This window comes from Pipistrellus kuhlii, unplaced genomic scaffold, assembly GCF_014108245.1.
Source record: "Pipistrellus kuhlii isolate mPipKuh1 unplaced genomic scaffold, mPipKuh1.p scaffold_m20_p_7, whole genome shotgun sequence".
NCBI classification, from domain to species: Eukaryota; Metazoa; Chordata; class Mammalia; order Chiroptera; family Vespertilionidae; genus Pipistrellus; species Pipistrellus kuhlii.
The window spans coordinates 28,210,987-28,238,853 of NW_023425573.1; the positions used below are offsets into that span (position 1 = coordinate 28,210,987).

General features: G+C 45.0%; 1 protein-coding gene across 1 annotated transcript in view; it reads right to left on the reverse strand.

The window, feature by feature from the left end:
• Window positions 1-27,867, reverse strand: part of IQCA1 (IQ motif containing with AAA domain 1) — a 111,716-nt gene that overhangs the window by 33,243 nt on the left and 50,606 nt on the right. The window contains exons 7-13 of the mRNA XM_036422142.2: window positions 25,043-25,127; window positions 15,211-15,330; window positions 11,322-11,397; window positions 6,468-6,574; window positions 6,218-6,319; window positions 4,204-4,256; window positions 2,464-2,546 (exon numbers count right to left, since the gene is read on the reverse strand). Coding sequence (XP_036278035.1) covers window positions 2,464-2,546; window positions 4,204-4,256; window positions 6,218-6,319; window positions 6,468-6,574; window positions 11,322-11,397; window positions 15,211-15,330; window positions 25,043-25,127 — 626 coding nt within the window. The remainder of the gene's footprint in view (window positions 1-2,463; window positions 2,547-4,203; window positions 4,257-6,217; window positions 6,320-6,467; window positions 6,575-11,321; window positions 11,398-15,210; window positions 15,331-25,042; window positions 25,128-27,867) is intronic.

A 27,867-nucleotide genomic window follows, 5' to 3' on the forward strand; every position in this document is an offset into this window, starting at 1 on the left:
TAGCATAAACGGATTTCATTTAGACAGATAATTCATTAGGCTGAATTAGCGGCTGTGGGTTCTGACAGAGTGGAGGACACAACAAGTCGGGGCCATCTGCCAAGTGATGAGACGCATTCTGAAAGTATGTGATCACGTTTGCAGTCACCCAGCATGGAAGTCATGCACCTATGTCACCTGCTCAGCCAGGACTCAGATGCCAGCTCCTCCATGGGGAGGAGAAGGAAATGGAAGTCAAGGGCACATGCCCAGGTTGTGGGCTTGATCCCCAGTAGGGGGCATGCAGGAGGTAGCTGATCAATGACTCTCTCTCATCATTGATGGTTCTATCTCTCTCTCTCTCTCTCCCCCTCTCTGAAATCAATAAAAATATATTTTAAAAATGTCATTTTTTTTATAAGCACAGAATTACCATAATCAAGGGAGTCTGGCAAAAAAACCCTATAGTACTTGAACAAGAAACACATAACATAAACAGAAACTCAACACATATTCCAATATACCCTGGTAAAATTCTTACATTATCAGGAACTCTGGAGGTTCCTCCACGGCCTCAGGAAGGAAATGTGACTTTCTTTCAAGGGGATTAAAGTGTTTATTTTTATTTTATTTTTTATCAAAGGGCAACTTCAGCCTTCTTGCTCCCACAGACCCAATTGGGCCATTGGAAACTTAAGAATGAATAAGACAGAATTGAATTATAACACTATTTAAAAAAGAGAGAAGCCACGTGTCTACACGGAGACCACATCTTTGCAAGGAGGTTTCCTCCTAGAAGAACAGTACCTAATAAACGTAGAAGGAGTGCTAGACACAGAACACCGCCACCTGACAGCCACCATGGCAACAGCGATGCAGCGGAACTCCGCAGTAGATGTAGACGCCTTAAAGACGGGAAGGAACAGCATCTCCACAGCCTCAACGTAGCCGCCCCCCAATTATCCATTAGTAAAAACATGAAGCTTCACAGGGGGAAACCTGGGGATTACGCTTATCATTGGCCAGGGGTTACACTTATCATCAGGGAGGGACAAAGTGTCACCGAGTGTCCCTGATGTGAACTGCTGAGAAGGTCACAGCATCACCTGGGCAATTTTCCTGTTACATGTATCTCACGTGAATCAAGTCCTAAGAAAACATCAAACCAATTCAGTCGAAGGACAGTCTGTGAAACAGTTCCGACTGTTTAAAAAGGTAATTCAGTGAAAGGCTGGAAAATGCTGGAAATTGTTTTGGGTTGAAGGAGTGAAAGGAGACTGAAAAGGGAGGACCAGCACGTCCCTGATCCAGGACTGGAGTTTGGACTGAAAAAGACAGACAAGTCTACAGGACACTGTGGGATTGCTGGTGAAATGGATTAGTAACTAGATATTAACTGACAGTATCATATTCATGTTAATTTTTTTGTTAATCTTCACCTGAAGATATTTTTGCCATTAATTTTAGAGAGAGTGGAGGTAGGAAGGAAGAGACAGAAACATCGATGTAAGAGACATATTGATTGGTTTCCTCCCACAGGCCCCCAACCAGGGCTGGGGACTGAACCTGAAACTGAGGTACAAGCCCTGGAACGGCATCAAAGCCAGACCCTTCGGTGCGCGGGCCGATTCTCTAACTCACATGTGTCAAACACAAGGCCCTCGGGCCAAATCCGTCCCGCCAGGCCTTGCAATGTGGCCCGCACCGCGCTGTCATTGTGATGGAAACGCACTCCGCTGCGTTTCCATCACAATGACAGTTTATGACTGTTCAGTAAACCATTCGGCCCGCGATTTAGGCTGGATTTTAGATTTTGGCCCCTTCTCTGATTGAGTTCGACACCCCTACTCTAACTGCTCAGGCTTGCTGGCCTGCGAAATGCTAAATTTTCTGAGCGTGACCATCCATCTGTTGATATGAAGGATAATTTCCTTGTCTGCTGTAGACACCTGACACTGAAAGTGATGTCTGCACCAGGGGGTGTGATTGTATAGAGTCTTTAAGCTTTTACTTTGTTTTCAGGTCATCACATTTTTTAAAAATTAAGGAAAAAACAGATGTTGAACTGGTGACGGCAAATGTCCCTCCACCTTCCTCCTGACTCCGCCTGTGGCGGCCCCTCTGGAAGGATCCTCCCGGAAGGACCGAGTGTGGGAGCACCAGGTGCTGTCCCCTCAGCACATGTTTAGCCATGAACGCATGAACACGTCTCCGTGTCCTCACATCCTCGATTCAGCTTCTACCAGAAAGAATGCCCCAGTAGAAAACCTGCCTCTGCCACGCCAGGGGCGAGAGCTGGACCCATTAGTTCAAAGCGGAGTGAATTCAAATCAATTCATATCCAACAAACACTGCGAGCCGCAGTGGGCCAGGTCGGGAGTTGGACAAAAACACAAAATGGAACATACTTTCAGCTCCTGGGGACTCAACACCCAAGGGATGACCTAGGGTCCACATGCGTGCATTCCGCGCCGTGCACTTTACCGATGTAGTCGGAGAGGTTGACTTTCAGGGTCTGGACCAGGAGTCCTTCTTCCACCAGTTCCTTGTACAGAGACTCGATGGTTCTGGGAAGGGAGCAGACTGTCGGTTTCATGAGCACACACGCAGAGGCTGCAGTACTTCCACTAATCATCACATCTGCAGAGAACTTTAACCAGATCTATTTCAAAGGACGTTTGTATATGTGCAAATAAATGGGTTTTTGAGACATTTCTACAATTTTGGGATAAATTAGACTTTTTAAGAAACAATACGTTCACACATCCATGTATATGGCAGATGTTTCCCAGGAACACGAACGGTATCTGGGACCAGCTATAACTCCTGCTGTCCGTCCTTCCATCGGTCTTCTTGATGGCACAAATGTGAATTAGAAATTACCCAAAAATAGTAACACAATGGACCATAATCGCATATTTTCAGTTAGCATCGGCAAGCCGTGGTAGATCATTAATCCGCCACAAAATTGATGTTTCCTTTGAAGCCGACAGCATAATAGTTTACAGGAAATGTGTAGAAAGAACAAGAGACTTACAGGGGAAACAATTCTGGTCTACAGTTCTGAGTGTGATGATCTTTCAGGAGGATATTATACTTTTCCATAGTGTTTACAGATGTCAAAACCACTTCCCTCCGAGGTCCTTGGGCAGACAGCCAGCACACGGGTAATTTATACTAATTGAGGGAAAACATGGAGGTACTATGCCCCTTGGTGAATGAGACTCCCCAGTGAAATTAACTGGGGCCTGACTTGCAGGCAGTCAGATAGGTCAGGTTCAAATATTGTTTGGCATAATCCTTGGAGGTGTTTTGTCTTTTCCCTTTTCTTTCCCAGGGGCCTTCCTCTTCCTTTAGGTGGAAGAGCTGTAAATGTGACGATATGTAAACAGCTCTGTGGCTGCTCTAGGACCTAGGTGAGCGTGGATCCAGGTTAAAGACTTTAGAATATCAGGTTCAAGCCAAATACCAGTGGGATGAATGTTAATCCCATGATCCTCACCTTTGATTGACTGGAATTTTATTCCACCAAATATATTTAAAACAGTGTGCCCTCAGCTGAGAACGAAGGAGGTTGGAATTGTGATGGAATTTGGGATAACAGTATCTGACCTATGTTAAGAAAATATCAACTGTAGCAGTTTAGCTTGAATGCCTTATTCAAGATAAGCACATAAAATGCACAAGATATTAACATGAAATTAAAGATTCCCTAAAATAATCGAAACTCTATATTAAGAACACAAACCTATATTTGAATATTGCCAGTGAAATGGACTTTTGTTATAGAATACATTTTCAACTTCAAAACTGCCTTAAGTTATTATAGAAATACTGGAGTAAGGTTCCCATTAACTTCATAAAACAGATATTTCTTAGCGTGTCTCCATATTTCCTCCAAAGTTGGATCAGGATGCTATTGTTTAAACAATTTCTAAGGACCCCATGAATTTTAAAACATAAAAAAGGTCATGTGAGCTCAGAGGCAATGGCCCATGTGTGCCTTCCAAGCCCATCTTCCTGGTGCATCTCCCAGTAGGTGCTGCTCCTTGGACAGGGCACACGGAGGTCCCACTGTGCTCGTGACACCCATAGGGTGTGGGGAGCCAGCAGGGGCCCCTTTGCCAGATGGAGGCTGAGGCCTCAGGTGTGCCCCATCCTCCTGTGGGTGTCCCCCTCCCCCTCACTCCCATGTGCTTTACAACAGAACAGGGCCCTCCTTACCTGTCAGCTGTCAGGTCTTTATCCTTCCTTCTCCCTTTCTTCCCCTTAGTTTTCTGAAAGACAATCGAAATATCCATCAGGTTAGGAAAAACAAGGAAGCAGATTAACTCTAGGAATCAGCTAAGGGAGCTGGTTTTTGGTGGTGGTGGGAGGTCAAGGGAGAAGCAGCTGTTTTAGGGAAACACGGAGCAGTTAGAAGTCTGGCTCCATGAATGTAGGAACTGGCCCCAAAGACCCCATGTTGCCCAGTGGACCAGTCCCTGGGTGGACAGAAAGGGAGGTCAGCACCGTGAATCCCCCAGGGCCTCATTCCCATCAGGCCCTGGGTGTTGTGATTCTCTGGGCTCTGACACATGAGAGGGCCGTGCACGCAGGCGAGCAAGCCATGCGTGTCTTTGGTACCCAGTCACCTCTCTGTTAGCATCTGGTCTGAAACCAGGAGCCCACAGGACTGGGCAACTATCCACCTCTGGTTCCCAAAGGGCTCTGCCTTCAGAGACTCGGGACAGCAGGGGAGGCGCCGAGAACTTGATCATTATAACGGGCCCATCGCCTCTGCATTCTGCACAGGCACAGTGTTTCAGCCGGCCTCTCTCCTCCTTTCCTGCTTCCCCTTCTATCTCAGCCTCCTCAGGTGACTGAGGTCCGTGCCACACCGGATTGACCACGGCCCTTTCTTAATGCTCTACTCTTCCTCTCCTCCCTGTTACCTCATTCATTCACTCATTATTTTTATTGAAGTATAATTTATGTATAATAATGTATATCTGTGGCTTCTCCAGAACTCAGACCTAAAAGGTTTTGTGCTACAACTAGGGAGGAACTCAAGAGAGAGAGAAAAGAGAGAAGAGAGAAGAGAGAGATGACCCCGAGAGGCAAGGCTAAGGATGTCATCAAGGGGTTGCCAGCTGATGAATGTAAATTTACAATAAGAAATAGAATTGTCCAGGGAAATGGACCCTGAAGATGTCCTCCTTGCCAGAAAATCAACCTGAACTATAATAATCTCTTACGAGGTTGCTTGGTGAGAATGCTACAGACCAACTGGCTGTAAAGCTGAGCTTCCCATGATTCCCTGCTTGGGTTCCATTAGTTTGTTGGAATGGCTCACAAAATCCACAAAAATGGGACTCATGTCTATTAAAGGGTATTGTAAAGGATACAGACCAATAGCCAGGTGGAGAGATACGCGGGGTGAGGTCTGGGAGAGTCCTGAGTGCAGGATCCCGGTTAGGTTGGGGTGTGTTACCCGGTAAAGTTGGGGTGCATCATGCCCCTGGCATGTGATTTGTTCACCATCCTGAACACTCTCCGAACCCCGTAAAACTGGTGTTTTCATGGAGACCTCTTCACGTCCGCAAGGTCAGTGATCCTCCCCCTTTCCAGCCTGTCTCCCTCCTCTAGAGAATGGAGATGGGGCTGAGAGTTCCAGGCTCCTCGTTATGGATGCTCTTCCTGGGGACCACCTCCCATCCCGAACCATCCAGGAGCCTGCCCAGAGCTGCCCATCGGAACAAGATGTCCCAAGTGCTCCTATTACTTAGGAATCTACAAGGGTTTCGGAAGTTCCTTGACACAAACAGTCGGAGACCGATATATATATTTGCTATGATCTCCAAACCACTGTGAGAAGGATCCGTGGCAATTTAAAATGCAATTCATCTGATCTGCCCCACACCCCAAGAAGCTGCTCATTGCCACTGGCCCCCCGCCCTCACAGATCTACCTACAGGAAGCGATGGGCGGGCATGTGCATTCCCCTCCTATTGCTGGGGCCTGGACGATCAGAATCCACAATGGTGAAGGGTTGACTTTATTCCCACAACCCGAGGGCTGAGCGTTGAGACAAGGCGGATTCAGGAAGGGGAGGCGTGTTCCCCTGGGAAGCAGAGGGCACAGCCAGGTGGGCTGGGCAGCATCTTGGCCACGCCGCTGGAGCCTGAGAAAGGGGTTCCTTGTCCCGGGTGGAATCTGCCTTCGGCCTCATCCCTCCCCACACTCATTCACTACTCACATTTTTACCTCCTTTCTTCTTTCCTATTCTGACTGGAAGTTCCTTTTCTTTGTTCACAGCTAGTTTGACGTTCTTTAGCTCCTGTCTCATCAGCTCATCAACCTAGGTGAATACAAAACACACCTCTTTCAGGTGACTGTGCAGGCCTCGCATGCCCTCGGTTCTGGGTCGGTCATGAGGAGGACCGGGCACTGGGCACCGGTGCTGCCGGGAGTGGCGTGGTGTCAGCACACCAGCTCTGTGGCTCTACCTGAACCCGGATCTCCACCTCCAGCTCCTTCCGCTTCTCCTCTTTGAGAATTTCCGGATCGTAGCCCTGGGGGAAATTCAACGACTCATCTTTGTTCTTCCACATGTCTATGCTCCAGAAGGACAAAGAAAAGGAAAATGAACATTTCTTTCAACATGAAGACAGATAAGCAGCTCCTGCAATAGAAAACACACGTTTAATTTCTACACGCAGGTCAGGCGGGCCCACCTCACGGCAGAAACCGGTGACTCAGAGGACAGCTGGCCGGGCTCAGCCGGTCTGGATCCAGGTCTGGCAAGGACAGAAGACCTCAAAGGCTGACATGGGCTGTATAGCAGGAGTGGGCATACAGGAAGGGGCTGAAAGTGGGGCTGAATTTTTATTATTTGAAATAATAAAAATTGTTTATTATTTTTATTTTTTATTTTTATTTTTTATTTTTTTTAAAATATATATTTTATTGATTTTGTACAGAGAGGAAGGGAGAGAGATAGAGAGTTAGAAACATCAATGAGAGAGAGTCATCGATCAGCTGCCTCTTGCACACCCCCTACTGGGGATATGCCCGCAACCAAGGTACATGCCCTTGACCGGAATCGAACCCGGGACCCTTCAGTCCCCAAGCCAACGCTCTATCCATTGAGCCAAACCGGTCTCGGCTGTTTATTATTTTTAGAGAGGCCTCCCCGGTTTCCAGAGTCAGAGCACGAGGAAAACACCTGGTGTAAGATGTCCATATCATCCCATTGGTGTGAAAAACGCCTGAAGTTATGAATAAATGAATGTAATCTTTGCCCCGAGCCCTCCGGAAGGTGCGTTTGTGATTAGCGTGCTGGGTGTGGCACGAAAAGCCCAGCTGGTATGCTGAAATACATCTAAGTTTAAAGGAGGACCGTCTGAGATGGAGGAGTAATAGCATGCTTCTTCTTATGTGTTTAAAGTTGTAAGCTGCCCTCCCTTGAAAATACTATAAAAGGTTTGAATGTGTCCTATTTATTAACAGTAAATATACGATTAACTAATAACAATAACGCATGAGAATGTACTATCTACTTATAACAACTCTTTTCTAACTTATACGATGACTAAATCTCCAATAGTGATTTATAAATGTTTCAATAAAGCAAAACTGCTTTGTTACTTATTAACTTTGCTTTCCACTTAGATACTAGTTTTACCCAAATCGGGAAGCAATGCATTTAATGATGAAAAGAACACCTCAAGAAACAGCATGTGCTGGCGAGGATGCGGGGAGGAGGGAACCCTTGTGCACTGTTGGTGGGGATGCAGGCAGGTGCAGTTGCTATGGAAACAGTAGAGAGGTCCCCCAAAAGAAGCTAAAAATGCATCTGCTTTATGACTCAGTGATTACACTTCTGGGTATATATCCAAAGAAATCCAAAACACTAATTCAAAAGAATATATGCATCCCTATGTTCATTGCAGCATTATTTACAATAGCCAAGCTATAGAAGCAACCCAAGTGCCCATCAATAGACAAGTGGATAAAAAAGTGGTGGAATACACAATGGAATATTACTTGGCCATAAAAAGGAACGAAATCTTACTATTCCTGACAAGACAGCATGGATGGACACAAAGGGTATTGTGCTAAGTGACGTAAGTCAATCAGAGAACGACAAATACCAGAGTTTCACGTACATGTGGAATCTAAAGAACAACATAAATGAACAAACAAAATAGACACATTCATAGACCCAGAGGGGGTTGGGGCCTGGCTGAAAGAGGTGAAGGGAGTAAGACGCATAAATTGGTGGTGATAAAAAGCCACGGGGAAGTGAAGTACACCATTAGGAATATAGTCACTAATATTGCCATAGCCATGTAGGATGCCAGGTGGAAAAAACGTTAAAAAATTAAAAAAAAAAAAAAAGAGCAGAAAGGCACACAGACTTGCACAGAAAGGAAACCATGACGTGGTTGCTGATGTAACAGCAGTCACCCCTCACGGCCAGTTCCCGGCGCTGTAACCGTATCACACCAATGCGGCCCGCGGACTGCCTGCACCTCCACGCCTTTCACATGGCGTTTTCCACCAAGACTTTGCCTTTCTCATGACACTTCTGCACAGGGCACTTCTCAATCCCTTCAAGAATGTCACGGGCATTTGTAAATGCAGGCAGCCATTCACGGCCCTCCAAGGGCAACCCCTGCCCTGCTCCCCGCTCCAGCAGAGAATGAGCCTTTATCTGAGGCTGAAAAGCAGGCCCGGCACTTTCACACGTTCAGTGATGAGGGAGGGGGCTTCATGTCAGCGATTAAAATGCTAATGGCTGCTCTGAGAAGGAAAACCTTTGATTTTTAAGAAAAGAGGTCTAAGACAGGATATTTCATTTCTGTAAGTTTCCAAAGACCTGACAGATAACACATGGAATGCCACACCACCCGCCCCGGGAGCCACAGCATGTTTTTGTGTTTGTCTTTTTTTTTCTTTTTCTTTTTCCCCCCGTAATGGAAACAGATATTACACAAAAGGCCTGGGTAGTCTCAAAAGTTTTCCCGGAGCTTTTCCTTGGTTAAAAGACTTGGCTTCTCTAGGAAGCATAAGATTTCCCCCAAATTAAGTTTTCCTTTTATCAAAACGATGCATGCCCATTGCCTTAAACAAAGTCCAAGAGCATTAACAGATTATAATGAAAAACTGCCTGTTCATCTTGAGGACATTACCGGATGGCATTCATTCTCACATTTGTTCATTCATTCATTCATTCATTCATTCGAAAATGCACTGAATAAATTTAGATGTATTCATATAAATACTTTATTCACAAATTCATGTTAAATTCATGACTTTGTGGAGCCTCACTACCAGCCAGCACTGCCCTCGGAGTGGCCCAGTGCGGCAGGCCCCTTTTCCAAGGCCCTGGCTTCCTGCTGCAGGAAGACAGTGAACACACCCATCTAAGTCAGATGCAGGCTAGTCAAGCTGGGTCAGGGTGGGCACAGGGTCAGGCGGGGAAGACCTGCAGGGACAAGCATTCCAGGCAAGGGGAACAGAAGGGACAAGGGCCCTGAGGTGGAAGTGTGATTGGCTCGTGGGCGGAAGAGCAGAGCAGGCCAGTGGAGCAGGGTGTGAAGTGACATATTTTCACATGAGCATTAGCTGTTTCTCTCGTCTTCTCCCGGTGTCTAAATAACTGGTAAATCCACAGGTAGCATACAATGTTACCTGTGGATTTACCAGTTTCAGCCACGAGCTCCTGACTTCTTACGATGGTAGAGGAGGATTGCTCTCTCCCACTTTTTCTCTTTCTCCCTTGTTTTCAGAGAAGAAAGCCAGGCTTTCCAAATGCTGGGGAACTGTTCCCCATGTGCGTGCAGGACAGTACCTAGATGAACAGGGCACCACCTCAGCGAGGGAGTAATGAGAGGATGAGGGGGTGGCAGCCAGGAGAGGCAAAGGCAGGCCCGAGGATGAGGTGACAGGGCCCTGGGAGCGAGGGCTTCTAAAGAGGATGAACTGGTCAGCTACCTGATATGTTGGGAGGCAGGAAAAGTGAGCTCGAAGGTCCGAGAGAATATGAAACAAGTGAGGGTTTAACTTACACAAGTTACCCAACGTGGGGCACTGTCCCCACCCCATCCACCGCCACCGTCCTATAGGCGTGTTGCTGGCACGTACCGCTCTGTATCTCCAGGTTGGCACAGTGCCAGGCACATGGAGACAGCCAATGGTGTTGGATAGGTGTTTTTGATAGTCACTGCTCCGCTCTGTTGTTGGTTAAAGAGCGGGTGGACTCTCAAACCTGAATGACGGTGGGTCTAAAAGCACCTGCCAATGGGGCAGTGGGGCTCACCTGTCCTGGCTGTTATGAAGAACTGAAGTCAGCGTGGGAAACACTAAGCGTGGCAGGTCTTGGGCCCCTAATAAGTATACAGTTACCTGCCCTCTGCCTTCCTCCCCAGTAAGAGCGGCACCCAATCCCACCAACACTGTCCTCTCCTCTGGGCTTCTCCCGCAGGCCAGCCCTTCACCCAGAGCAAGACCTGCACTCCCGTGCTTTGGGAAAAATTTTAGGGGTACACAACACTCTTCCTTTGGATAACTGGTCTATCACACCTGTAAGGACTCTGTGCTTGTGGCTGAGGATGTGGCTCCATTTACTGGGATAAAGCCATGAGTTGGTTTGATAATATGTTACGTAACTACCAGCACGGGCTGTCCAGACAGGACCAGAGTCAGAAGGAGGCGCACAAGTGACTGCTGCTGGGAAAACTCCACTTCACACCCTTGATGCATTTCTGAGGAATTCCCAACTACCACCACCTAGCACCAATGACCACAGTCGCCGTGGCCAGTCATTTGTGCTGGGGTTTATCCTGAGGGTGGAATAGACCCAAAGGCATTGGACAATTGTTCTTGTAAATCTTCATGGAAACATCTGAAAGGCTGATCCACACACTTGCAGCTCTCGCTGGGTGTGGCTGGGCTAATTATGAGAACAGGGGACAAAGAACGGTGTTGTGTTCGGCACAGGTCTCATAGGGCTAAAGCCTTTTGCTGTACGTACAGAATCGGTTTATCAAACCATCCAGGGCATGGCTTTCTGCCCTTTCATTACAGCCAGAAGATGTGAAGAATTAGGGGTCCAAACACAGAATGGAGGTTTTGATTATGTTCTCATCCTATTTTCTTACCCACTATCTGCCTTCTTTCCTACCCACTATCTGCCTTAAAGGCACTCAAAGGAATCTAAAGATAGAAAGGGGCAGGTCTTGGCTCTGAGCTGCATGCTCACAGCCTCTCCTGACGGGGTGCTGGGTGTTGGGGTCCAGGGCTTGCTGGGTGGACAGAGTGACACCTCAGTGTTGCTCTTATTCTCCAAAACTGACCTTTGTATATGTTACTTCCTTCCTCCATTGTTTGAAGGAAAACACTGGGTGACATTTTCCATGGCTCGTCTTCCTCCTGTTAAAGCAGAACAATATTTCTGTGACCTGAAGGCACCGTGCATCTGCCGAGACTGGACAGAAAAGGCGCATCCACCGTGACTCCTGCCCCCACGGTCCCCACGGACCCCTCCCCGGGCACCCCTGCGGGCCAGCCGGACATGGGGCTGGGTGGTTCTGGAGATGTAGCTCCGCTGCTGGCTCACAGGCACCTTGATGCCGCTGTCCACACTGGGCACCTCCCCGTAGTCCCCATGCCTTGAGTTTGGTCCTGACACCTACTTTCACCATGTGTGTGACTCCGCTTTGGGGCTGCTCCATCTTTGCTCTGCTCTGCCCAGCGCCAGCTCTGCACCTGTATAAGCACCTGGTTGCCCCTCCCTGCTGCTCGCCTGTCCCCTTCCTCAGCCAGGAAGCCATTCACACCTCACCCGGGCTCCAGGGCAGAGAGCCCGAGCACCTGCTGACCACGTGATCCTGGGCCCTGGCACCACCTGCAGGTGAGGCTGAGCCCTCACCCCTGGAGAAGTCTTCTCTGCCCCGCAGCACCAGGGCCCCGCTGCTCCTGCCGTGACAGCCCGGCTCACAAACCCTCATCTGATGTTTCTGAGCAATAATGTTTATTTATACCGTTCGAGTGCCAGGTGCCTGCAGACACTCCCATGGCTGTTGTCAACCCACAGAGGGCGGGGGATAATGTGGTGGACGTTATGTCCATGAGGAGTTTTCCTGGGCCCCCGGGTATTCTCTCCACAGCTGAGAGGTAGCGCGGCCACGAGACCATGAGCACCTTCCCCTGCGCGGCTTCTGGTGGGCATGGGCGTGTCCCTCCTTTCTGGACACCAGGCACCCAGGGCAGGAGGGGAGTCGGGTGAACAGAGCTCACAGAGCGAGGAGCTCTGAGGAGGAGGAGGTCGGGGTGCTGGCTCATTCATGGAGGGCCTGCCTGGAACCACAGCTCACAAATCGTGGGGCTGCTGAGCCCAGGAGGGAGACCACCTGTCTTGCAGCACTTGGGGGAGAACTTGAACCCAGAAACACCAGGGGCTCAGAGTCCAGGGAGCAACTGCCCCACCTTCCAGAACCCACAGGAAACCCTAGCTCACTGAGAAGGTACATCCCTCCCCTAGTCCATTCCCCCAGTGCCCAGGGCTGGCCATTGCCGCTCCCGGCCACCCCACATCCAGTCATCTGAGAAAAACCTGCGAGATCAGCAAGAAGACCAGTGTTGCACAAAGCATGTTCTTGGAGGAAAGAGCTAATGTACGGCCACCTGGGAAATTTAAAGTAACTGTAATTAGTGTTCTCTGAGGTCCTATTAATCTCTCTCTCTTCCGGTGCTACTGAGGACTCATGGGTCTTAGACATTTTTCAGTCAATGTGTTGCTAGCTATTATTGCCATTTTTGTTTTGGATACTCAGGTTGTCCTATTTAGCCTCCAGGAGCCCCTATAGGTATAAATATTGCCTTTATGGGGGAGGAGGAGGAGGAGAGGGGGAGGGAGAAGGAGAGGAGGGGTAGGAGGAAGAGGGAGAGCAGGAGTGGAAATTTTCCGTTAGATCTGAGGCAGATGTCCCCTCCTCTGTGAAGCCATCCTGGATTCCCCCAGGCAGATGTGACTCTCCCCTGACTCAGCAGGATGTTCGGAATCCTGGCACCTGTTTCTCTGTACAGATTACTGGCTATTGACGTCTTACCTGCTCTCTTGGCCTTCCTGCCTTGGTCACTTCCTCCCCCACTGTCCACCGCCCAACATAGCTGTGCAGCACAGATCTTAGATTACAACTCACTGAACTCCGAGCTGCTCAAGTCACTGCCCAGAGCTGACTCCTCTCTGGAGGCACAAGGCTCCGCCAGCCCCCCCAGCCCATCACCCGCTGCACCGTGGCAGGCCCACACGCCGCACATCCCTCTCTGAAGCTGTCCTCTGGTTCTCTGGCTCGGAGATTGCCTGGAACCCCGCATCCTGCCTCCAATACTTGTCCTCCAGGTCCCTCTCAATAGCCACCCTGCTACCTATGCTCATTTGTAACATCTCAGGAACATACAAAGCTTTCAATCTTCTACCTGTGTGATATTTCGAAGAGTATTTTCTGTTTATAGAGGTTAGTGGAAATATTCAGATAATCCTATCAGCTTTTTAAAAATAGGAGGACTTTCCTAGTTTTCTGATTATTTACATGTGGCTGGCGCCTGATAAGCCCCTAAGTTATGAGATACCAGAGCATCGTCACAGCTCTGCCCTGGACACAGGCCGCGTGAGTCAGTGTCTGTGCACGTCCAACAGAACTATTTCCTCTCTCCAGGCCTTGCCCTTCCACCAGAATGAGTAACAGATGTCATTTTTCTACAGGTCAAAGTACCAACTCTCACACACGGGTTTGACTGGCTGGTCTCGGGAATATTCTGGACACTTGAGGGTTGACTTTTAAAAGTCAATGGGGAAGATAATCTGATCTCTAAGAAGCATACCCGCATAATTTAAATATACCAATTTTTATTAGCAATGACCAATTATTCTTTCAATAATCACATTGTCACTTTGGAGACCTGTACTTTTCAGGGCTAAATTCATTTCTAAGTGATTCTGCAGGGTGTCACCTATCATTTGCAACTGCGTCATAAATACTGACGTACTCAAACTTTGCTTTTTGTTCCAAACTGTTCATTGTTAAGTGACTTTTTAAAAAACAAGTTTTTATTGATTTTAGAGAAAGAGGAAGGGAGAGGGAAAAAGAGATGGAAACATCGATGTGAGAGGAACATCATCAAACGGCTGTCTCCTGCAAGCCCCATTCTTAGGATTGAGCCCGCAACCCAGGCATGTACCCCAACTGGGAATCGTACCGGCAACCTCTTGGTGCATGGGTTGATGCTCAGTCACTGAGCCACACTGGCCAGGCCTTCGGTGACTCTCGAATAGCTAGTAAATAAAACACCATCACTCAACACAGACCAGATTGTGTAGCTGGTACTTTCAGATTTTTATGAGACAAGCTTCACTAACAGTGAATTTTCAATCTGCAAATGGCAGATGCCCTCAAGCATGCCGAGAGAAGAGATGCTCAGAATAACATCGAAACTCTTCTAATTGTTCTTACTCTTGGGGACTGCTTAAAACTCTCTTTCCAAGCGAGAGGAGGGTTATTCAATAAGCATTATTGTGTGAGCTGTCATTTTTGAGGGTGTGGGGGGAGATGAGGGAACAGTTTCTAACTTTTGGGGTGTAGGCAGATTAGCAGGGCAATAGGTGGTCTCACGAGTTGGATTCCCTGGAGATACTCAGAGGGTCTGGGAACAGCTGAGAGGGTTTCCTGGGAATAGCACCCATGGGGAGAGGCAGGGAAAGGAGCCGCAAATCGGGGCACAGGGAGAAGCTGGCTGTTATGCAATGACAAGGAGCTCTCAGCTGGTCCCACAGAAAGCCAAAGAGCTGGGAGAACCCTTCAGAGTTGTCCCAGTGAGGTGAGGGGGCTGTGCTCTGTACGCTAACATGACTGTCCTTGGATGCAGCTGCTCCGGGGTGGGGTGGGGTGGGGTGGAGTTGGGGGGATGGTAACCTCAGGTGGATCAGCTCCCTTTGACCCGGAAGTCAGAACATTCTGGGAATTTGGGGACTGGGTGCCTGGGTCCAGAAGAAGATGCCCACCTCAGCACAGAAAGGATGGCATCCAACTGTCGGTCAGCATAAACAAGACGGGAAAACCACCAGTTGACAGCATGGTTTCCTAGGAAAGGAATGACTGCCATCTCAGCAGATCTGAGATGATTCCATTGACTCAAAGCACAAGAGCAAAAAAACTCAACTTTCTAAAATTCCAGATTCCTTACCTTACTTTTTTCTTTCGGTCCTTTCTTTTCCTTAACTTTTTGGTCTTTCTGTTTTTCCTTTTTCTTTTCCTTCCTTTTCTTTTCCTCCTCTTCTTGGGTTGCAATAATATCTTCAATAACCTGGTAAGAAACAAAACAACAATAGCATTTTAATGGAGCCCTATCAAGAGGAGAACTGTTTTTCTTGTCTGGATGGAAGTGTTTGCTGGTCAGTCTCCAGTCTCTGCCTGCGCTGGGCCCGCAGGGTGGCTCCTCCTGGGATATCACAGGGCTCTCCCTGCCTCTGGGCTGGTTTGTCAGTGGGAGGCAGCAGTATGGCCTCTGAGGGCAGATGGAGAGAGAGGTGGGGCATTCTGAGCCCAGCTCCTCCCTAAGGCAGAGCTGCTCAACTCCCAGTGGCTCCGGGACACAAGGAGATGGAGGCTTCCTCCTCACTGGAGCCACGGCATCAGGGCCAGGCCTGGCCACAACTCTTCCCCAAATCCGTTTCCTGCCTGGACTCCGATGGTGACAGCTGCTCTTGCAACAACATCACGTTCCCGTCAATGATCACACGTCTCTTCTCAGAGCTGGTTTCTTCCAGCTGAGGTTTAATTTATATTTCCTGCAATGACCAAACCCGTTTACTCCTCCACAATTAAAACATTTGTTAAAGTGGTACCTGGTTCATACAGGACCAGCATCATTGAAGAATCAGTAAAGGCTTCTAAAATTCAGTTCAATACAGCAGATGTCTGAGAAGCTCTCACTTGCTAGGATGGAGAGCAATGGATTCTGGGAGCTAGGGGGTGAGGATGAGAAGACACACATCCTGTATGACCCTCAGTCTCTGCTCATCATTGGCCATGGGACTGAGATGTGTGATATACCTGATCTGAGACTCAGTTTCTCAGCTCTAAAAGGAGGTTAACACGCCCCTCCATACCACTGGCAATATGCCAGGCCCCGGCTCTGTGAGCTCCACCAACTAACTCCTGACTCCTAGACTCAGCCCTGGGGGGAGCTGTTATCACCCATTCTACTGGAAGGAACTTAGGCACAGAGTTCAATAACCTGGTCAAGGACATACAGCTAGTGAGTGGCGGAGCTGGGATTAAACCAGTGCTCACCAGGATGCACTTCATCATGTAGGAGAGAGGAGGTGAGATGAGAAAGAATATGTGTAAACTCATCCTATAGTATGACATGCATGTAGTAAAGAATAACAATGCTCTGCAGCTTCAGGATACATGCATGTGCAGTCTAAGCATAAAGAAACGGAAAGGAATAACAAACACCCCTTGTGCAGAGCACAGTGGGCAGTTCCAAAGGGCTGACGCCACCCCTCTAATGTGCTGTGTTCACACATCCTCCTGGGAGCAAGGCCAGCTGATTATGTCTTATTAGTATTTACCCAAATGCTCATTTATTCTTTGTAATATATATATATACTAGAGACCCAGTGCACAGATTTCTGCATGGGTGGGGGTCCCTCAGCCTGGCCTGTGCTCTCTCTCAATCTGGGCCCCTCAGGGGATGTTGGAGTGGCCTCAGTGCAGAAGTGGCATCCCCTTGAGGGATGTAGCAGTGCAGAAGTAGCAGGTGGCTGGGGAGGTGCTCCAGCCAGGGCTGGGTGCAGTTCTGCAGCTGCTCATCCTGGCCTCGCTGTGCCTGCTGCTGCCACTCACTCGGCTGAGTGGAGTGGTGCTCCCAATGTGGGAACGCCCTGAACACCAGGGGGCAGCTCCTGCATTGAGTGCCTGCCCTCTGGAGGTCAGTGCACATCATAGCAACTCGTCGACGGGTCGTTCCGGTTGTTTGGTTGTAATGGTTGCTTAGGCTTTTATACACACACACACACACACACACACACACACCACACACACACACACACACACACACACACACACATTTAAAGTACATTTTTATCGATTTCAGAGAGAAAAGGAGAGGAAGAGGGAGAGGGAGAGAGAGATAGAAACAACAATGATAAGAGAGAATCACTGATGGCTGCCTCCTGCACGACCCTACTGGGGATCAAGTCCACAACCCAGGCTTGTGCCCTGACTGGGAATTGAACCCTGATCTCCTCGTACATAGGAGGACACTCAACTGCTGAGCCACACTGGCAACTCTAGTATTATATTTTTGATGTTTATTACCTATGTTGCTCTTGCACGTTTAATTCACACCTTTAAAAGTATGAAAAGCAGCTTTATCATGAACAAAACAGCCATTCTGGCACCATCTGGTTTCAAAAAAAAACCCTAAACAAAATCATAGTCATGTGAGCTTGCATTCTAGGAGACTGCGGTGGGGTGAGGCCCTGAGAAGGGCATTGGGAAGGTGAGAGGTGACGTATGTGTTGTGTGGATTTTTTGGTAATAAAAAGGGTGTCTTTGGATAGGATTAAAAGTCCCTTGTCAAAATAGCAATGTTTTCCTTGGGGATCGAGTTCGCCTCAACTCATAGAACCAAATCATGGCTGCCCATGAGTGTTGTATTCTGAAGCACTGTGGGGCACGGACAGTTTTTGGTTCTTGGATGTTTAGAAACTTTTAGAAATCCGAAGACTTAAAAATACATAAAAATGTGAGCAGTTGAAAAAAGGATGAAATCTTTATTTGTGGAGCATACAATTCAGCATATCTTTTAAAGCCTTATCAATTGTGTTGTTTGTTCATTTAGTTTTTGAATAGATAATACATTTGCATGGCTCAGAATTCAAAAATAACAAAAGAGCATGTAGCAAAACATTTCCTCCTGTGCTGTGAGCCAGCCAACAAGATCCACTTTCGAAAGCCAACTTATACCCTAGAAATGTTTCCAGAGCCATTGCAAATATTAATAGATACAGGCAAACATGTGTGTGTACACACTCCCAGGTACAGAAAACTAACATTGTTTGCAAATCATGTCCATGAAAAAGGGTATGTGATTGTGGTGGTCCATCTTTTAAATCAGCACTGAATTTATTTTGCTCATGCTCTTCAATTATAGCAAAATCCTCCAAAGTGCACACATATGTACACATACAAACATGTTTTATAAGCATATATTTGCTGTGCATCAATTTCCATAAATCAATTTTAGAGCATTTCCAAAATCTCTATAAGATTCCCTCGTGTCCATTCATTGCCAATCCCTTTTCTCTAGCCTCTCCTCCTTCCCGGCCCAGCACTAGTCTACTTTCTGCCTCTAAAGATTTAATGTTCCTGGACATTTCATATAAATGAAATCATAGAACATGTAGTCTTCAGTGTCTGGCTTCCTTCACTTAGCATGTCTTAGAGGTCACCCATGTTGTAGTGTATACCAGATGTTTGTCCTTTATTTATGTCTGAGTAATACTCTATATTGCATGGATTGACCACATTTCACCTCTCCATTTAACAGGTGATGGACATTTAAGTTGTTTCAATTTTTTGGCTATTGTGAGCCAAAATGCTACTATGAATATCTATTGTATATATGTAAAAGCCTAAGTAATAGTTACGACTGAATGACTGGAAGGACAGGTCGCCCATTCACTATGACACACACTGAACGTAAGGGGGCAGGCACTCAACGCAAGAGCTGCCCCGTGGAGGTCAGTGTGTTCTTAAAGCCAACCTCCCATGATCCCTCCCCCAGCCAACTAGCTCCCCATCAGCTCTGATGGGGGGAGCCAGCTGGCCAACCTCCCAGGCCCCTACCCCGGCCAGCCGAACCCCCTATAGTCCTCGATTGCTGTCCAGGCCGAGAAACCTCGCCATGCACAAATTTTTGCACTGGGCCTTTAGTTCATGTATAACTTTTTTTTGTGTGTGTAGACATATATTTTCATTTCTTTTGGATAGAACTGCTGAGTCATTTGGTAAATTTATGCTTAACTATTAAGAAAGTGACAAACTGGTTTTCCAAAGTGGCTGCAACATTTTACATCCCCACCAGTAATGTGAGGGTTCCCTTTTCTCCACATCCTCAACATTTACTGACAGTGGCAATTATTCCAGGAGGCAAGAATCTTTTGATAATGGCCATCCTAGTGGGTATGAAATGGTATCTCTTTGTGGTTTGAATTTCATTTTCCTAATGACTGGTGATGTTGAGCATCTTTTCATATGTTTATTAGCAGTGAATTGTCTAAGTCTTTTGTCAAGTTTTTCATTGCCTTATTTATCTTCTCATAATTGAGATGTATAAGAGGTCTTAGTATATTCTGGATACAAGTCCTTTATCAGGTGTATGTTTTCAAATATCTTCCCCCAGTCTGCTCTGGTCTTTGCATTTTCTTAATGTCTTTCGAAGTGCAAAAGTTTTGAATTTTGATGAGGTTCAATTGATCAATTTTGTCTGCAGTGTAGCTTTAATTTGCATTTCTCTTATATGAGGGTGATCATCTTTCCATATGCTGAATGCTGAATACCTTTTATTATGTTTCAAATCCATTTAGGTTTTCTGTTCTGAGAACTGTCTGTTCATATCTCTTAGCTGTTTTTTTTTTTTTTTTTGGTAATTGATGTTCTTATAGAGCCATGAGAGCTCTTTATATATTAGAAAAATGATCTCTCTCTATGATACTTATTACAAATAATCCTCCCAGTGAGTCCTCTGCCATTTGACTTGACTTGGGGTTGATTCTGCCATGCAAGTTAAAACTATTTTTTGTGTGTAGTTGAATTTATCATTTCTTCTTCTATAACCTGGGTTGTGCAACAGCAGTAGAAAGGTCTTTCTCACCATGAGGTTATGACATATTTCTTCCTTGGCTTATTCAAGTCCTTTAGTGTTTTTGTTTTGTTTGACATTTAAATCTTTGATCCATTTGAAATCATTCTGGGATAAAGAGATAGTGATTTAAATTTCTTCTTTTTCAGATGACAACCTGGTTATTCTAATACCATATATTAAACTAGAGGTCCAGTGCATGAATTTGTGCATGGGTGGGGTCTGGCTGGCTTGCCCCAGATTGGGGCCAATTGGGCTGGGCCAGTCGGGGGGAGGGGACTTGGGAGGTTGGCCGGTCGACCCCACTCCCTGGTTGAACTCCTGGTCAAACTTCTGGTTGAGGCACAATTTGCATATTAGCCTTTTATTATATAAGATGGTCTTTTCGTCTTAGACAAGAAAGGTGAGGTGCCACATTTATTATATAACTATCCATATGTACTTGGGTATATTTCTTGAGTTTCCATTCTTTTCCTCTGATGTGTCTTTCTAGTCATTTGCTTATACCAATGGTCCTCTAATGACATGCTTTCATACCCAGCAGGGCTCATTACTCCCCGTTACACTTTATTTTCTGAATTTTACTGGTTGTTCTTGGCTATTTACTTTCTACCTGAAGTTTAGAATTGGGTTGGTCACTCTCCCTGTGCCCCCTCCCACCCATGCTCCAACATAATGCTCTTGGTATTTTTATTGGGTCAATGACATTTATAGATGATGCTGGGGAGAGTGGAAGTATTTATGATGTTGAGTATTTCTACCTAAGGACACTGTATGCTTTCCCATCTTTGTTTAAAAATTATTTTTCTAATATATTTTTATTGATTTCAGGGAGGAAGGAAGAGGGAGAAAGAAACATCAATGATGAGAGAATCATTGATCAGCTGCCTCCTGCACGCCCTCTACTGGGGATCGAGTCTGCAACCTGAGCATGTGCCTTTGTTCAGAATTGAACCTGGGACCCTTCAGTCTGCAGGCCTATGTTCTATCCACTGAGCCAAACCAGCTAAGGCTTTCCCATCTTTTTATTTGCATCCCTCAAAATATTTTAAACTCTTCTTCACATAAACACATATTTAAGTTTACTCTCGGGTATTTTATGTTTGTGTTGTTGCTGTTGTAAACGGGCCCTTTTATTGTATTTCCTATCTAGCTGCTGTTTGTACCCACAAAAGCTATTGCTTTCTGTACATTAATTTTATAATTCCCTCATCTGATTTCTCATATAAGTTAGTTTTTCAGTTTATTCTCTGTGCTTTTGTAAGTATATAACATATGTTCAAAGGGTGATCATTTTGCCTCTTCCATTCTAATCTCCACATCTCTATGTTCTTTTTTTTTTTTTTTTTTTTTTTTTTTTTTTTTTTTGTCTGACAGTAATCAATAGATCAGATGGGAGAATGAGAAAAGGCCACTTTTGTATTTTTTCGGACATTAGTGAAAATGTTTTTTTGGACATTAGTGAATTTCACTTAGCATGACATTGGCTTTTGAACTAAGATGGAAATATTTTGTCACGTTAAAGAAGTAGCTGTATATTCCCATTGTTTTTATTTTTTAACTAGTAGCCCTGTGCATGAATCTGTGCGCCAATAGTTCACCAGTAGCTTGCTGCTGCCTCATCGTTGTCCTGTAACTCTTCCCCCCCCCCCCGCCCCCTGCTTCCCTCCTCCCTCCCCCATAGCTTGCTGCCCTGCTCCCTCCTGTAGCTCTCCACAGCCTGCTTGTAGTTCGCTGTCCCACCTTCCTGCTGATCTGTGATGTGGTTGATTGTTACACTTCATGGCGTAATGAGCATTTGCATACTACATCTTTATTATAGGATATCAGAAATGGATGTTGAATTTGCCAAATGACCTTTCAGCATCCACCAAGATGAGCTTATGGTTTCCATGTTTGGCACTCTTTATGTGACACAGTGTATTCATATGCATCCTGAGACTGAGCTGTTCTTGCATCCTGAAATAAACGTGCTTGCTTGATTGCGGTGTGTTGCTTATTTAAGGTGCTGTTGGGTTTTAGTTTGTGAATATTTCAGTTGAAATTTTTGCACTGATTGTCATAAGGAAGACTGATCTGTGGTTCGATTTGTACTCAATCTTTTGGGGATTTGGTATCAATGTGATTATGCTCTTTTCATTAAAAAGTATTTGTACTGATTTTATTTTTTACAAATATAAACTTGACTACATGCATCATTAGAATGATTAGGCTGGGTCTACCTCTTCATCCTATTACAACTAACATTTGTAACATCGGCTAAAGCTTCCCAAAAGTTTTTTGTATGCCCAGTTCTGTTTTCAGTACAAGTATCATCCCCTCTAATCAGTGCATCAGACCCAGGTGGTAGGCACTGCTTGGGTGTCCCTGTGCAAATGAGAAGACAGAGATTCAGGGGGATTAGCTGGCCTCAGGTTGCAGACCTAGCATGTGGGGGACTGTGACTTCACCACGCCAGTTCGACTCCTCAATCATCAGCTCTGTGGCCCCTTTGTGTTATTTTAATTATTAACCAGGCATTCTCAGTTCTCTCTTGTTTTTAGTTTGACTAGATGTTAACTCTACTTTTAGATGTTCCTCCTGTACAATTTAGACATTCCACCGACATTCTTAATCCTATAATTATTACCTTTCTAAACTAACATGCAACGTGTTTGGCTGCTTGCCAGGGACTTTCAAGACAGGACTTGTGCCTGATGATTTAGCTGGAGGGACAAGACCTAAACATAACGAGTGAAATAACATCAGTCCAAACCACAGTCACTCACGTAGGGCTTGGTGACCTGCCAAACAAGGGTGTGGGTATTAAATGTCCTCGGAATTCAGAGGAGAAAGATGGGAGTCCTCTGGAGGTGGAATCCTCCACAGCTGCACAGTCCCTACTGTAGACCAGTAGCCTGTTTCCTGCTTTGTCAATGCTATAAACAAGGCAAACATGAACAGCGTTTTCAATGTCTGTGGCAGGGATCAGTGAATTACAGTGCCTGTGCCAAATCTGGCCTGATGCACATGTTTATAAATAAAGTTTTATTGGAGCACAGCCACATTCATCCATTCACATATTGTCCATTTTTGTTTTCATATTATAATGGCAAAGTTGAATAGTTGCAGTAGAGAATGTAGGTTCCACAGACTCAAATATTTACTATCTTTGTCCCTTTATGGAAAACATTTGTTGTTCCATGGAAGCTTGTCTTATTATTTCCTTAGTATAAATTCCTTCAATAGTATTTATGGGTCAAATGATATACAGATTAAATTTTTTAATATTTACTTAGTCCATTTCCCTTTAAAAATGTTATGCTGATTTATGTATCCAGCAGCAATGTATGGGAATGTTCCCCCCACCCTATGCTTAGAAACTCCAGTTATTATCATGATTTCAAATTTTTATCAATCCTATATGTGAAAAAATATATAGTAACATTTTCATATTTAAATTTCTTTGTTAGTGACTTGTAAAATTTCTTCTATTAAATTTCTGCTTGTATTCTTTGTCATCTTTTCTACTGAGGTGCTCAGATTTTTCTTATTACTTTATAAGAACTCTTTATATATGAGAGATATTTATTGTCACATGTTATCAGTCTATTCTTTTCCCATTACTGTGATATTTTAATTACTTTATAATTTGATTTATATCAAGTGGGGCACGTTCCCTGTGGTTATAGCCCCTTTTCAAAAACTTTTCACACATTTTCACGTATTTATTTTTTCATGTTAACTGGAGAATAATTTTGTCAATAAAATTGTTTTGATTTGATTGGAATTGCATTGACTGTATAGAACAATGGAAGAATAACATGTACTTATTCTTTATTGAGTCTTTCCAGGGAAATAATCCACCAGTCTATAGGTTCAAGTCTTTCAATTTCTGTAGTGTAATTTTTATAAATATCATTTTGTATAATATGTCAATAGCATTTTTAAGTTTATTGTGTTTTCTAGGAAGATGATAAGATAATCTAAAAACAATGATAAAAGTATCACTTCAAAATAGTTATAACTCTTTTTCTTATCTTATTATAGCATTAGGTAGTAAGAACTTACAGGAAAATTTTAACTAATACTTCTTACAGCAACCATTTTCCCCCCGAGTTACACTTTTGAGGGCAATGCCTCTAAAGCTTCAATGATGAGAATCATGCAAGTCTTTTCTTGGTTTCTATGGTGCTCTAAGAGTAAGAACATTTACCCTATCTCTAGTTTATTAAAACATTTCTAAAATTAGCTTTCCATGTTAATTTAATCAGATACCAGGGAGACGACCAAACAGCATTTCTCTGGAAGATCGTCTATGTAGCAAACAGTAGAGTCTTGATGGGTGAGAAGGACCTGAGCAGAGGAAGGTGGGTGGACAGGCACCGTGGAGGGTGGGACAGACCTGACATATACAAGGGCATCTCGAGTCAGCAGCCTGAGGGTGAGGAGGAAGGTGAGTGGGTGTGGTAGTGACTGTGGTGATGATGGAGCAGGAGACGAGACTGAGGTGAGCAGGGATATGGCCACAAAGGGCTCCAGAAATCAAGCTGCTCAGAATTTACTAATATGAGCTCCACATGTTATTGCATCTCATTCAAAGGCCCGAGGGGAGAAAGGTAAGTTCGTTCTCAAGTAAATTTGAAAGTACGTGCATTGATGAACTCATAGCAAGACCTAGTAATTTACATGTTTCATCTTTGCAGTGAAGTTGCTTGTGAAGGGGGCATCAAAAGAATCAGGAGACTAGGTATGAACTAAATATCTTCACTTATCTATTAAATATATTTAATATTACTTTTGCAAAAAGTACTATGAAAAATGTATGTCATTAAGTCTTATTGTGATAATTGACGAGCAACAAAGTTAAAAAATAACCGAGATCTGCCCAGCTGATGTGGCCCAGTGGATGAGCATCTGCCCGAGAACCAGGAGGCAGGAGGTCATGGTTTGATTACCAGTCGTGGCACATTCCGAAGTTTCAGGCTCAATCCCCAGTAGGGGGCATACAGTTAACTTATGATTCTCTCTCATCACTGATGTTTCTATCTCTCTCCCCATTCCCTTAAAAAGAAAAACATAGTAAAAATAAAATAACCAAGACCTAATAATGACAAACCTATCAACTCCAAACTTTAAGGAAATACAATCACGGTACATTTACCTGTTGTGGGGTCTTGTTTGAAAAAATGATAGCGGAACCTCCTTCTTCTACTTTAGGGTATTCGGGGAAGGTGCCAGTTAAGTTCCTGAGGAGGAAGAAAAGGCAAATTTAATAGAAAGGGTCGCATTCCTCTCTGTTATAGCCCCCCCGTAGCTGGCTCTGCTGATGCCCATTTAAATAAGTGCTAGCTATTTGGATGGGGCCACCCTGAGGTTTTGCAGGAGCAGGAGGGTCTGGGACCCACCCACAGGAGCGGGCTTCCCTCCTGCAGGAGCTGTTTCTCTTTCTCAGGCAGACTGGATGCTTTGTTCCCGCCCCCCCCCCCCCCCCCCATTTAAATTATTGAGATACTCTGTGCTTGAGTTAAGAATCAAGACAGAAGCACAAATCATTTCTTCCTGTTTAAAGTTTAGGATAAACACAGGAGTTTGAAACTAAACAGAAGGACGGAGGTGTTACAGTTACAAATGTAGTAATAATGCATGAAATACACACGCATGCTTCAGGCTTTAGTAAGTCCAAGGGTCTATATTTTATGGGTGCCAAGCAGTAATTTACTTTTGCTGTAACCATATAATTTCCTACATTTTGAAAAGCAGACTTTGTAATTTAATGTGGAGGCATTTCAGGAGGAATGTGCAGTTAACGTTGCTAAAGGAATTGACTCTGACACAAATGTTATGTTTACTCAGCATATAGAAGTGAGTTAGTTCCATCAACATAGAATCCATAGAATCCAAGGGTCCAAGGAGACAACCATGTTTTAAATGACTCTACTTTAATGGTTCTTAGACTTTTGGTCCTAGGAACCCTTTACACTCTTAATCCTCACGAGAAGATATTCTTTCCATTGCTTTTTAGAGAGAGTGGGAGAGAGGAGAGGGGTAAAGAGAGAGAAAAATCAAGGTGAGACTCATCGATCAGTTACCTCCTGCATGTGCTCGGATCAGAGGTGGGAGCAAACCCACGACCTGGGTACTTGACTGGGAATTGAACCTGTACCCCTTCTGTGCACAGGCCAATGCTCTAACCACTGAAAGATAGTATCAGGGCCCTTTTACACTCAGTTTTTTAGTATCCCAAAGAGCTTTCTGAAAATGTTATTGCTATTGATATTTACAAAATTTTATGTAAAACGGAGACATTTCTAAAATCCGTATTTTTAATTAATTAAAAAATTACAATAATAAACCTGTTATATGTTCACATAAATGTCCTTTTTAATGAATAACATATTTCCCCAATAAAAAAGTTTAGTGAGAAGAATGTTACTGATTTGCATCTTGGAAGTCACTTTAAGGTTTGGCTTACTGGAAGTTAGCTGGATGCTCCCATCTGCTCCTATGTTGACTGTTGCCATATGTTGTTTTGGTTGAAGCTTAGTAAGAGAACCTGGTCTCATGTATATGAACAATTGGAGAAGAGAGAGCAATTTTTTTTGTGTGTTAATCCTCACCTGAGGATGTTTTTCCCCCCGTTGGTTTTTAGATAGAGAGGAAGGGAGGGAGAGAAAATATTGATGTGAGAGAGACATTGATTGGTTGCCTACTGTACACACCCCCACTGGGGCCGGGAAATGAACCTGCAACCCAGGTACATTTCCTGGACTGAGAATTGAACCCAAGACCCTTCAGGGCATGGGCCAACACTCTAACCACTGAGCACCACTGGCCAGAGCAAGAGAGGACGATTTTAATAGCCTTTTAGACAACAGAATACTCCACTTTGATTCAACATGACTCAACACGTGGTAGCTTCCTGAAGGCTGGCAGTGACATGGAATCTGAAACCACACCAATGAACTTGCTTTCTCCATCGTGTGAAACTCCACCCGCCCATCTTCAGTGCTGGATATGTCTTTTGCTCATGCACGATTTTCTAACACCAGGTATCAGTCATTGGGTGCACTACATTATGCAGATCTTCCTGATGTCGATACGTTTCCTCACATCAAAATCACATTCCTTAACAACCTTCTAACAAAAAGGCTAAGTAATGGGAAGCTCTCAAAGTCATGGAGATACCATAGGGTTCTGAATTTTTCAATTTTCTCTAGAGAGCTCAAATTTTACTATTGGCAACAAATACCCTTGGTTGTTTTCCTTTAGGCTCATTTAGTTCATTTTTGAGATAATTTCTGCCCCAAACCCAAGTCTGAATCACCAGAATTCATCAGGTGTTTTTTAAATAAAAGTGATGTCCATAAAAAGCGGGTGTTCAGCTTGTGATGGTGGTCACACGTGGTGTGCAGCAGAGGCATATCTGGGCACTCCTGACTCTGTCTCACAGAATATTAAAAAGCTGTGTATTCAAGAATCAAGTCTTAATAACTTAGTTATATCTTTCTGCACCCTCAGGGGTCATTAAAGAAGGAAGACCAGGGTGACAACAAATGGGGGTCTGCCTTGCTCTCTGCTGCTCCCTCCACCACTGTGTTTTGGTGTGAATGCCAGGAACCACTGCAAATGAGTCATATGGAAAGAGTTTGACTTTTAGATCCCGAAACGTTCTTGGAGAGCTCAGAGGTCACAGACTTTGAGAACCGCCGCTCCAGAACATCTCCCTGAACCGCTGCTCAGATGCCCCCATGGCGGTCAGCTCCCTCCCCCACAGGCAGCCCTTCATTTCCAGACCTCAGCTGTCCTGAAGTCCTTTCTGACACTGGACCAACTGCAACCTGACTCCTTGTTTGACATTCTGGGGATACACAGAACTTGATTCTTTCTTTTCCACATAATTGCTAGCCAAACATTTTAAGACAGTTATGTCATTGTCTGGTTGAAACGGCTCAGGTCTCTTGAATCTTTCCTATTGGGCTCATTTTG